Source organism: Phycodurus eques, chromosome 18 (assembly GCF_024500275.1).
Source record: "Phycodurus eques isolate BA_2022a chromosome 18, UOR_Pequ_1.1, whole genome shotgun sequence".
Classification (NCBI taxonomy): Eukaryota; Metazoa; Chordata; class Actinopteri; order Syngnathiformes; family Syngnathidae; genus Phycodurus; species Phycodurus eques.
The window spans coordinates 15,877,264-15,890,447 of record NC_084542.1 but is presented as its reverse complement, the minus strand read 5'-3'; the positions used below and the strand labels follow the sequence as shown (position 1 = coordinate 15,890,447).

The window sequence follows — 13,184 nt, the reverse complement described above, 5'->3', positions numbered from 1 at the left end:
AGTCTGTGGACTGACACATTTCAATTACAGCCCCCGTTTCGAGTGTCAAACTCTTCTTCTTCTGTGATGAGCGGAGATCACAGTACCACTGCACTTAACTACTACTTAACTACTGGTGATTAATTAACTACAATTCACAGGCTGTAATCTAAAGTGTAGCCACAGAAAAACTGCAATACAGTGGACCCTCTCAGGTCGGACATGATCCGTCCCGGGATGCTAGGCAGAATTTGAGCAAAATTTCAATGGTCGAAAAAGTTACTCACAATTGCCTTAAGCTGACCCAAACCGCATGGAAAGGACAGGAAGAGGCGGCAGCATTACAGCTATCCATTTTTAACAAAACAAGCTGACTCAAATGTATCTAACCTAACCTTTTTCACTCGTTATTGTCTAAAAAAAAAACAAAAAAAAAACCATCCGGACTTTCAATCTTGAGGCGACATGATGCCGCACGGCTCCCGCAGAGTGAGGGAAGCGGCGGGGTTTTATACCACTTCTCAGACACTTCAAGAATTCAAAAGCGTTAATAAATGTCTTCTTAAGCTATTTTTAACACTTAATATATTGAATGGTTAATCATTGGTAAAAAAAAAAAAAAAATTGGACATGGGGCCAGACCAATAGTTTCGACTTGTGAAAAAATATCAACTTGACCATATTTGGACATACGAGGTTTCCGACTGCCACCGACGATACACTCACGCTGTACAATTATACAGATTCTGTGACAATGTAAACGGTGACGTTGGAGTGTTATTACTTTGTACACGGCGCCTTCTTAAAAGGCACATGCAGAGCTAATCCTTTTCTACTCGCTGTACCGAGGTGCAGCGAGGTACACTTCAGCCTCCGCTAGCGACGGCGGTCGGAAGCGTATTGTTCAACCTCGGGAGGTTCCACCTTATTTCCAAAGGCGTCGAGCAAAGCGATGAATCCGTGGCAGTGCATTGATGTGCAAGATGGCCAACGCGGTCAGCTCCTTGACACTTATGGAAAGTTATTTCAGCATTTATTCTTGACACGGGAGGTCCATGGACTAATGCGCTTTTTTGTCCTCACGAGTAAGACAATTGAGTGCACTAGTAGAATAACTCGGCCACACTCATGGAACGACTCTGTGTGTTACATTTGTTCCACGAGTGCCTTTCACTACTTTACGACATTTTGACACACAAGTAGGACAAATTTGGCATGTCAGTAGTCGTACTTAGTAGCACGCAGGCGCCAACTAGTGCAAAGGTTTGCCGCACTAGTAGTTGTCATACTAGTACGCCAAAGAGCATACCACTAGCACATGGGCCTTAAGCTGGACATCAAGGATGTGGAATAAATGTTCTAACTTCTGTCTTAAAAGCTGTTTGAGAATTTATTCAATATCCTTGATTTCTAGTAGTTCAATTTAGTGCACTAGTAGAGCTAGGGCACACGAGCAGAAAAACTGTCTTACTCGTAAGGTTTTTCCCCCCACTACCATAAGACATTTCTGCACTCTACTAGGACAACTTTGGTGTACTAGTAGGACAACTACTTGTTACTACTGAGGCTAAACGACTAATGGGCATTGTGGGGCTACTAGTAGAGTCCAGGAGGTGACTAGTGCGTGACACATGACTGCGAGTCGGACCTAGCAATATTACTACTGCGGCACAGTAGTTGACTCGTAAGGTTTGATCGCGTACTAGTAGGCCAAAAGACACAGTCGCCTGACTAGTGCGCTGAATTGTCTTGCTAGCGAGGACAAAGAGCATACTAGTACACGGGCCTGAAGCAGGATGTCAAGGCTGCGGACTAAATGCTCAAACGGCTTCCCTCAGACACTTGTGTTTGATAGACGCGTCCGTCTATCAAACTCCGGTCCCGTGGCATCACGGCGCGCGGAGCGAGTTCTCTCTCTCCGTGTCGTAACGTTCCAACGCCTCCTCGTCTGTGCTCCCATTCGTCGGTCCGCCTTTGTGTCCCGGCCCGCAAGTCACGTTGTCTTTCCTTCCTCTCTTCTGCATCTCATTTTCTCTTGCGTTTTTTTCTTCTCTGGGCATCTTCATCTCGTCCACCGGGGTTTTTGTGCGTGGAACCCTCAGATGCCTTCGCCACGCCCGCCGCCGCCGACGCCACCGAGGCTTCTGCTGCGGCAGCTGAGGGCGGCGCCGCCTCCACGCCCGCCGCCCCGGTCGCCGGAGCCGCAGTCGCAGCCGGTGGGTGACTCGATGTTACGTCAAAGAGTGTCAATGGAGTGCATCCGTGGACAATCGGTTCCGGGTTCGAATCCTGGCTGCGGCCTTGCCGTGCGGCATTTACATGTCCTCGCTGTGCTTGCTTGGGTTTCCCCCCGGTGGTGCCACTTTCGCCCACATTCCAAAGACGCGCTTGCTAGGTTAATTGCAGATTTCAAATTGTGTATAGGTGCACTTTGGAAGACAAAAGGGCCCCCCCCCCCCCCCCCCAATCTGTTCCCAAGCATACAATTGTCCTTAACGTGTTGTACGATGCAGAAAGAACAATGCTGCCGTCTGTGCTTCTCTAGTTGCCACGGAGACCGAAGACCATGCACTCCCCACTCTCGTGTGTCACTTGTCTTTACACGTCCGCGTAGCAAACGGATACGGGCAGGTGGCCGCCTCTGTTCCCGGTTAGATATACTTTGCAGGTGTGAAGTTGCTCGTGTCCCCTCAAGTGCGGGTTGCCACCTTTGACTGTTCGCCAACAACTGACGACGTGGAGCGTGCGGGGGCTCCTCCACGGCATTCAAGGAGCGTGGGAAAGTCGAATGTAAACCAGGAAAAGCAAGTCATTTACCCAATAACTCCATTTTAAATGTTCAACTGAGCCCTGCTGCAAATAGTGAAAATCGGTTTACAATCGCCTATAGAGTTGACAAGACTGTGTTTTTTTGTTGTTGTTTTTTTTTCATGAGACAGGGCTGTATAAATGAAACTGGCCAGTTCTCATCACTTCCTCCTTGTTTTTCTGTCATTCAGGGTGCCTTAAGCGGCCTCACCAGCAGCAAGCCCCGGTCAAAGTGTGGCATGGTTCTTTTTATTTGTATAGGATTCGATAAGAGGAATTGTCTTGCAAGCAAACAAGTGATTCCTAGAAACCCAAGTACTGGCACCTGGTCCTCAATTTCCTTCCCGACTAACAAGGCTGTCTAATAGTCGGAAATTAATCTAAACACAAACTTACCTTCTGCGCCAAACTATTCCCCCCCCCCCCGTTATTGTCAATCGAGAATTTCTTACTCTTTGTGACTTTCGATCTTGATGAGCCATAATGCCGCAAATCTCCCACAGAGTGAGGAATAGGTGGAGTAACGGGTTACGTATACCAAAGTTCTGGGCAGTCATCCATAATCGCTTTATTACATACTTTTGGGTTGGGTGTAATAATCATTGATTGTCATCTCTGCGTTCTTAAATGTCCAACTTCCCAGTTTGAGCAATTTGAATGCAACATTTTTCACCCCTTCATGACCACAGCAAAAAAAACCTCCATTTTTGTGTTGAGTTGATTTTTTTGAATGCCTAACATCGCTTCCTCCACATCCCACCCCCGCCGCTTCCCCCAAGACCCCTTCGCCTCTTCGAACGGGAGCGCCGCCGCTGCCGCACCGCCTTCAGGTCTAGACCTTTTTGGTGTGGAAATGTCGAGTTTTAGCACCGCGGTGGCCCCCGCTTCTCCGTCATCGCTCTTCACCCCCGCGTCCGGCACCATTGTCACCACGGCGACCGCTTCGGTGCCCCACGTCAACCTTACGACCGACCTTTTCAGCGGTAAAACGTCGGACGTGTGTGTGTGCAACTCTGCTCTTGAAATGCATTTTTTTGCCTGAATCCAGTTGCGGGCGGTCATGACCAAACCTGACCTACATTTACGAGCTAAATTGGTTCCGTGAAAATTGTATTAATTCATTCACAACAGTCTACAGTGAACCACTGCAATTCACGGGGGGATAGGGATCGAGACCGAGTAATTGACACCCAACCGGAAAGGGTTGTAACTTCCTATAGATGCCACAAGATGGTGGCAAATCTTTTTTTTTTTTTTTTTTCTATTAGACAAGGCTGTGGCCTGACGAAGTGAAGCTCCTCCCCTCAACAGTTGAACATTGTTCCTTGGCTCAACGTGCCACAAGATGGTATTGAAGCATTTTTTCAAAATACATTTGACATGGCTTTGGCCTGAGCACAAAAAAGGTTCAGCGAAGAATGGAGGCTGTGTTCCCTTCAAAAAACAAAAAATCATTCAATGAAATTGATTCTGATCTGATTCAAATCAAATTCGCCAATGCCAAACCGCAATGATGTGGGGGTTCACTGTATTCTCTTCAGTTTGTAGCGTTTCTCATCTGCACAGCTTCCAGTAGAGTTTGCGGATGCTCGATTTGTCCAATCAGATTTCAGCTTCTATGTGTTGCTATGTCAATCTAATCTGCCCAAAAAGCTTTCAGAATCAGTCGTGCTGGCCCACGCCATTTAAACTTCATCAGCAATGCTACTGTTCCTTTAACCAATCAGCTTTGAAATTCGTCCTCACTGGGCCAGAACGCCAGCCCTCCATGATGTCAGAATTCTTCTGTCCTCTGATTGGTTGGTCACAGCTAAACGTGTTCCACCCGAGTTGGACTCGTTAAAAACGTCTAGACACATCAGATAATGTACATAGCATAGCTGGATGCTGTTGTATTGCGTTTTTGTATACTATTAATGGTTTCTACACTTGCAACGTGATAAAGAAGTGGATTAGGGCGGAGTAAGTCCCCACTTAAGTTGGCAAACGGACCGCCCGCCACTGCCTGAACCGCTTGGCTTGAATGCAAGCACGCTCGTACTCTACTCATGTTTGAGCATTTTGGCCGTGTTTGTAGCCTTCTTTGCATCGACGCCAGACACCCGAGCAGACGCCGCGCCCGCAGTTGACTTGTTGACAGCAGGTACCGCCTCCTTTTCGCACGTGCTGTCCCCCTCCGGTGTGCTCTCACTTCCTGCGTCACTGCGTCTCATGGGGGCCTCGAAAAGAGAGAATGCGAGTGACTGGGGGGGTGTTACTAAATCACGCTTTCCTCTTTAGTATTTTTTAGCATGTTCTGCACGCAAAATTTGTAAATCCTCAAATAGTTGCCAAGCGGAGCTGATTTATTTGAGGGCGTTCACTTCTTTGAGAGACGCAGAATTCTGACTCGTACCTATTTAGCTTCTCGGCTGAAATGTGAATGAGAGGCCACTATTTGAGGAAACACGCCACTTGTGTGCATGACACATTGGTATATCTAATGAATTCCATGAATCCCTTCCCCCCCCCTCCCCCAGCGGATTTATTCAACTCCTCAGCCATCCCACCCATCCATTCCGCCGCACCCCCACCCAAAACTGACAGCAGGGACATCGTGAGCCTGTTTTGTGGTGGGTAGCTGGACGCCGTAGAAGTGCCAAACGTCTCAAAGTTGTAGTGGACTGTGATGCTGAACAATTTGTTTTTTTAGTTTCCCCCCACTTAATTGCAGACTTTTTGTGGAACCTATCTACTGCTGAGGTTTTTAGCGATTGTTTTGGGATTGTTTTTTTTGTACATTTTTTTTACAGCTTTTTACATTAAACGTGCCTGTAAAGTGAAATAACGTCTTTTAAAACTGACACACCACACATAAGAGTGTTGTTAACAAACCTGCCAATATGTGAATGATTCAAAATAAATCAATAAATAAAAATGTCCAACTTTATAAAATGAGACTGAAACCACACCCTGCCCAACTGTCAATCAAGCTACGAGCTGGAAAAATGGATGCTACTTCATCTACTGTCGCATCTTTCTTAAGCCTCCAATGGAGCCTCGCCGGGTTGTCGCAGGGCTTTACCGTGCCGGCTGTCACGTTGGACTATAAAACCATTTTTTTACATCACTCTTTCAGCTTTGTGACACGCGCGCACTCAGGGCTGACGACGAGGCGCTCTAAAGTGGCCACGCCAGCGGGATATCTGAAGGGAAGATGCATTTTCAGGGTGTAGGCCTGGCCAACGAAGCGCCTCCCCTTCCTTCAACATAGTTCCTTGGCACCAAGATGCGCCAAAGCGATACTTTTATAAGACAAGATTTTGGACTGAGCACAAAAAGTTGAGTTTTTCAGCAAGTAACGGACGATCGGTTCCCAAAGAGATGTATCATCTGTGAACGGCTGTATTTACAAGTAGCAAATCACGAATATGCGGCGGGAACACTAATTTTGTTTAGTTTGATGCCTTTTTGCAGTTGTTTGTGGCAAAAAAGAGATTTCGATGCTGTCTGGTGTGTTGGATGTTGATCTGTCGTACAGCAATTACAGTTCATCATCATTTTGTATGTTTATCACCACCTGCCCTGTCTAACTCTCATCATTTTGGGGGGGGGGAAGAGGGGGGGGGGTATTAGCAGTGTGAAGCTTCCCCCCCCCCCTCTCCCTTCTTCCTTCATTGCTGCGATGGGCATCATGTGTTTTTGTGGCTCCGTCCACAGGAGGAGGAGGAGATGCCCCAGCAGCCGCCGCCGGCGCCGCCGCCGCTGCTGCCGCCGCCCCCGGAGCGGAACTCGTGTCAGGTAAATGAACGGCTGGATGGATTGCATCTCATTTCATCTTTACTGATTGTAGATGGAAAAGCCGTATCAATTGTATAGAATGAATGCTCAAATTGCTTTTTTATACACACATCAGTAACTGCATGCTGCATATTATAATGCTGCCACCAATATGCACGACTACTACTGACAGTAGTACAACTCGGCTGGCTTTATGCATCTGCCTGTACAGTCGTAGCACTCATATATATACATATATATATATATATGTGTATATATATATAAAGGGTTTAATAGTGTTTGGCGTTAGGGTTGATAGTTTTCATAAAATGAACTAAATTAAATAGCTTAGTTATTAATATATATATGTATATTTTAAAAAAGTCGGATTCTTACTGGTTTAGCCTGAGCTTAGTTTTGAGGTTTAAAATTTGTTGACACTGTGTAACTTCAAAAAAAAAAAAAAAAAAAAAAAAAACAAAATCACATTTTGACATTATTATTGAATTATTTTGAGGGAGACTAAAGACCTTATAAACAATCAATTCACGTAAGGGGAGTTACTTTAATATATTTTTAAATATCCAATCAAATAGAAACTTTTTTTTACATTTAAAATAACAAAGTCCTTTTCAGTTGTTAAAATGGAAGTATCAATAAACAAATAAGCAGTGTTACCGGTAAATTCTTTCCCATTGTAGATGCTGATATACTACAGGTGCATCTTGATGAAAACTCACTATATAGTATATACTGTAGCTTCACTATGTATTGAAAAAATCACTTTGCTGATTAAAGCTCACAGCGAAGGAAACGTTCAAATGAACCATCTGAAGAATGATGCAAAATGCAAAAATCCCACCTTGAATTCCCATTGAGAACAAACTCGCTCACGTCAGCGTCGTCTGCTCATTTGCGTAAGCCCGGCGGGAATTCCTTGCTTTACCTTTTCCCCTAACATGCACCTGGTCACCATGGTAACTGCGACCCAAAACCTTTTCCCAAACTTTGAGGCTTAACCTTTTCTATCGCTTTATCACCACCGACATTCTCTCATTCTGGACTGAGGCGTCTTTGTGTTTTTGTTTTTATTACTTTTAGCTCTCCCTCGCTGGCTCTCATTTTGCTCTCTTCCCTGCTTTCTCTCCCCCCCCCTCTCCCCCCCCCCCCCCCCGTGTGGCTCTCGGGCTGCCTCTTTGCTCGCCCGCTTCCTGCCATTTGACTCGGTGAGTTATCCCCCCCCCCCCCCGCACACCCCTTCCCTCGCTTCTTTTAATGCACAACGTTGCAAGTGCTGCATTGCAGTGCGAGAGAGTTGCACTCGCCTCTCTGCCACACACACACAATTACAATTATATGTACACACACACACAATTACACACAGAAAATTACACGGGCACAATATCACCCATCCGTGCAAACACACACACACACAGATGGAGATAGATGGACAATTAGACACAATTACACACACACACGGACAGACACACACAAATACAATTACACACATACGGATGAAACAGGCACAATTAATTACACACAAAAACAGACACACACACATACATAGTGTGCATGTATAAATCCTGTCGGTGTGTTCTTCCATGTTTCTTTTTTTAAGAACGACTTGAAGACGCCATCAAGGCAGCGGTGCTCCTTCCCTTCCCATAATGCACTCTGCCACATTGTAATGTGGATATGATACCTCACACTGAAAAATTTGATTCAGTTTAGCCTATTCATTCTCCTGTCGTAAACATAATTACAGTAATTTACATAATTTCAATTGAGAAAGTGAAACTCATACAGATGTATTCAAAAATACTTATCAGTTGCGTTTTTGAATTACTCAGTTACGAATCATGATTGTTTCCGTCATGTAATATTCCACTATCTTGGAGATGCTAAATTCCACTTGTTTTGTTAGCTGTAAGAATCCACGTCCTATTTAAACAGGTGTCACTTCTCAAATCTCCCTTGAAAGCTCTCCTCCCTCCGTCGTCAGGGCAACGGCAATTGGTTGTCACGGTAACACGAGAACCGCACCGTAGCGTAAGCGTGTCTGCTGCCAGACCGGCTAACGTCTCCCTCTCCCACCCCTCCCTGTAGCGTTTGACGGGCTAGGGGACGTGATGAAGCCCACCCTGACCCCGCAGGCGGGCGATGTTGACACCTCCGCGGCTAACATGGCGAGTAGTAAGTGGTCCTTTTTTTAGTCATAGCCGTTTCACTAATGGTGTGACGTTGTGCAAACGTGATTTATTATTTGTGGTGTGTTAAACAGGAAGTCATTTTGCATTACCTTCTTATCGCTTTCTTTCTGACTCAGATCTGACGATGGGATCCCCAGCGGCCCCTCAGGTAGCTCCCCCCAGTTGGGGTGCCCCCATGGTAAATGTTGTCTGTGTCTACCGTGCGAGCATGGAGTGGAGCCGCACGGCGAGACCCAACCGCATTGCCTTCATCCGGCTCTCCGGGTCCCGCTAAGGAGAAGCAGCCAGAAAACACTAAATCACTTATTGGAGATGAAATAGCAAATGATGGACAGCTTGGCTGAAGTTATTACAAAAAAAAAAAAAAGCATGGCAAGCTGCCTTCTTTGCAGCTTAAGTAGTGGTGGGTAAACTTTGGTGCCCACGAACAGAGCCAAGTCATTCATAGATGAGGATAAAAAAAAAAAAAAAAAAAAAAAAGGTTAAAATGTTTCATGAGAAATAGGTAAAATTGTTTATTTAAAGAATAATTAATTCAAATTTTTAAAATATTATGTATAATTGATTGAATTGTTATTAATCAACCAACTCATGAATAATCTATGAATATATTTACATTGATTGAACTATTTGTCAAATTAAAAATAATTAATAATAGCAATAATAATAATACAATTTGAAAAAAATGTGATGTGATGATGTGAATGAGGTAAAAAAAAAAATTCTTCAAATAAAATACCAGTAATGTATTCTCATTTTAAAAAATTGTATAATTAATAATTAATTTCATTATAATTAACTAAGAAGTGGTTGAATAACATTAATATATTGTAATGTAAATGTTAAAATATGTTATTATTTACATGAACTCAATTAACCAATCATTTGGTTAGACAACTGAATGAAAAATAAATGAATAAAACATGAATTGACCAATTTTCTGGCGGGCGGGGGGTAATGGCGAAATGAATGCAACAAATATGACAAGTATTGTTGAGAATGGGCTGAAATAAAGAACCAACTTTGCCCACCCCTGCGCTTGACTCTGCCCCCTCGCCCCACTTTTTTTGTTTGTTAGTCAAGTGTTATTTCAATTATAACAGATTTATTGGTAGTTGAAATGCTCTCGTCCGCAAGCTTATGGAAAGCCGTTTGAGCGTTTATTTGATATCCTTAAAATGCAGCTTAAGTTCCATGTACCAGTTTGCTGTCGTACTCACTTGTAGGACAACTTTGGCATACTAGTACAAATACATGTTACTAGTGAGGCAAAACTGTGTGCCACTTGACAATGGCGTGCTATTAGTGACGTAGAATTCGGCTAGTTAACATCTCGCGTCTCACTCCATGGAGTAGTACTCGGAGCATGCAGATGTCAACTCGTGCTGTGATTCTCAAAGTGTGGTGCGCAGGCTCCCTCTCGTGGTAGGAAAAAGAATCACTGCCGTTCAGTTGTATTTCACTTTTATTACAATATATTTGCATTGAATCTCAAAGAATTGTTTGTTCATAAACTTTTATTTAGGTGCAATTTTCATTGAAGTTTCATGCGAAATCGTTTTTAATTGAATAATTTACGTAGTGTTTTTTATTTGAGTGAGAACAACTGGTACTTGAAACCTAAACTGGATACGGAATAATTGCCCCAACGGCACGTCATACACACGCCCTGACTTAACTCGCATGCTAGGAAGGATGCTAACACGTGCAAAGCACTAGTATTACGGTTTCAGATTGTGTTGTGCTGTGTGTCACTTTTTGTTGGCGTGCGTCTTGCATTGTTTTTGTCTTACATGTAGTGACCCCAACTCCGCCTCCTCTCCCTCCCATCTTCACCTTTAGCCAGCACCCATGGGTGACCCTCCATTTATGGGGACTCACCCAGGCTACGGCATGGTAAGAGCGCTAGTCCGGTCCATCAATGGCCGTAAAAAAAAAAAAAAAAAAAAAGTCTTGGACGCTGATTCCCCTCAACTCCCTTTTAGTTGTCACACACAGACAGGCTGTGTTTGAAATGACTCTGTAGCCGTTAAGTTTATGTTGGCCATTTTGTTTTATACCGTGGGTCAATCCCCATGTCGACTGTTATTTTTGAGCCACGTTAACCAATGGAAATTGTTGAAAATAGATGAGTGAAATTAATTTGGTCAGTTACGTTTGCGTAAGCCCTTTTTTTTGGGGGGGGGGGGGGGGGGGGGGGGGTTAAAAATGTAATGCTTCGGTGCAGAAGGAACTGGTCAGGCATGAAGTTACGTGCGTGCACATTAATTCCTATTGAATCTGCCTTGTCAGCACATCGTTTTATTTGTTACATCACTCATGTCTCTAAGACGTTTGAGAAAGCTTTTGGGAAGATGATGTAACCACAGACTGAACTATATGGCTCCCTGTATGAAAATCTTTGTATAGTGATGATGAGTGAATGATTCCAAACACAGCCTGAGTTTAAATGTCACACCTGTGTCTTAGCGTCTCCCGTTTGTGTGTCTCGTCGAAAAGCCCGGGGCACCGGTAATTGGAGCTCCCCTGATGCCTTCGGTTAGGCCGGGCTTCCCTGCCACCGGCGCCCCGGTAACCCAGCTCCAATATTTGTCCACATGAAGTCCAGTTGACTGCATTGCTGACATAGCGAGCGGGGCTCGTGTACGCGTGTGTGCAGATGTCTCCCGCAATGACCCAGAGCCCCAGAAAGCCTCCCCCACCCAGGAACGCTCTGGATGACCTGAACATCAAGGACTTCATGTAGGCCGACACGCAGACCTTCAAAAGGTGCGCTGCCATTCTGTTTTGATTTGGTAAGAATTGTGGGGGGAGTCTCCTTTAAATGTTTTTTTTTTTACACATCAAAGTAAAATTGTAGATGTCAGTTTTTTTTTTTTTTACTTAACATGCTCTGATCACAAAAACCCGCTGTTCGTTTTCCCATTCAGCTGCTTTTTAGAGAACAGCAACTTGTTATTTGTACTGTTTGAACTGATCTCTTTCTGACGTTACAGGTGGTATTGGCGCTCTATGGATGTCTGCACTTCCCCACTGCCTCCCTTCAGCCATGCCCTCTGACCATCAGTGCAACGCCCAACCCCCCCCCCCCCCCCCCCATTATGTAACTGTTGTAGCACAACCGTGAATGTGAACCCTAGATACAAAACACTCTGTTTTACGTGTGTGGGTGTGTGTGTAAATCAGTGTTAAACTTTACTTACTATACCACGGTGGGGGAAAAAAACACAAAAAAACCAAACCAAAAAAAAGAATGTTCATTCTGGACAAAGCTGACTTGAATGGAATGGTACGGTGGTTTCTTTGCGCATCTCGCAGACATGGACTGTGTTGTTCGATGTGGACTGTGTTTTGGTGTAACTTTACTGGCCCCCGTCCGCCCCGACCCCCAACACTCCTTTGTCGTCCCATCTAATACTGAGCTAGCCTCCTCCGCGTCCCAGCTAATACTGAAGCTACGTGCGTCACGGTTGTACCTGCAGTATGTCAAGCTTAGCCAAACATGCTCCCGATTGGTCATGAAAAACATGCAAATGTGACCATCTCTACTGTTTTATGTTTACTTTTGTTAACTTAGGGATTCTATGAAAACGGGCATACATTTGTGCTCAAATTTACTTATGCATTTTAGACTATTTTGCTGATAAATTATACTTTATTTTTCAGTAAGAAAATACCATATATTTTAGTTACATATCTTAGGGGGAAAGCATGTACAAAAAACATCAGTTTCGTCGAGGCAGTATTGATTATAAAAGCATTGCTGGCTGTTTGATGTGGCGCCCTCTGCTGGTGTGGCGTGCATAGGAATGAAATATTAGGCTGCTTGCATTCGAGCATGCGTGGAAGCCATCTGGTCCATTTGCATAGTGGGAAGGCCCGCTGTAAAGCACTTCGCGTATACGCTGGATGTTCTCTGTGTTGTTTATTTCTAAAAGTGCTGTATCTTAATCCATTGTGGCAATTACATGTTGAAAGAAACAAATAATAAAGGCGACAATGACATTTACATACAAAGACAATGCAGATAGATTGTTTGCTCAGTATTCCCATGAAGGCTGTGTATTTTTTGTGGGGGTGGGATCTAAAATGGATGGTCCCCCCCCCCCCCCCCCCCCCCCCCCCAACCTCACCACCCCCTCTTCCTTAACCTGCATGTGAGTCCTCCTATGAGATGCAATAAAATACAAATCACCCAAATGACCCTCACGGCTCTTCACTTAGCCCTGTTCAATCTCGTTCTCTGAATATCATCCGCTCAAAGTGTGTTGGCTACTAAACTATTTGTTGGTACAGCAGACTAGACCACGACCAGCCCAGTAGAACCAGTCTTTGGGTGCACTTGAGCTACTGAGAACTCCAGTGAACTAACAATTTTGTTTTTGTTGTTGCCATTTTTACAGGAGAGTGATTGAAGTTTTTAGGGCT

The 13,184-nt window shown here is 44.4% G+C and overlaps 1 protein-coding gene across 10 annotated transcripts in view; it reads left to right on the top strand.

Moving 5' to 3' along the window:
• Positions 1-13,184, top strand: part of LOC133416737 (clathrin coat assembly protein AP180-like) — a 26,297-nt gene extending 13,113 nt beyond the window's left edge. For 2 of the 10 annotated variants that reach the window (XM_061703829.1, XM_061703828.1), the window contains 8 exons: positions 2,082-2,195; positions 6,487-6,567; positions 8,653-8,739; positions 8,873-8,904; positions 10,599-10,652; positions 11,256-11,327; positions 11,416-11,525; positions 11,753-13,181. In XM_061703829.1, coding sequence (XP_061559813.1) covers positions 2,082-2,195; positions 6,487-6,567; positions 8,653-8,739; positions 8,873-8,904; positions 10,599-10,652; positions 11,256-11,327; positions 11,416-11,502 — 527 coding nt within the window. In that variant the 3' untranslated portion in view covers positions 11,503-11,525; positions 11,753-13,181. Of the gene's footprint in view, positions 1-2,081; positions 2,196-6,486; positions 6,568-8,652; positions 8,740-8,872; positions 8,905-10,598; positions 10,653-11,255; positions 11,328-11,415; positions 11,552-11,752 lie in introns of all 10 variants that reach the window. The other 8 variants (XM_061703824.1, XM_061703823.1, XM_061703822.1 and 5 more) reach the window with 8 other exon arrangements.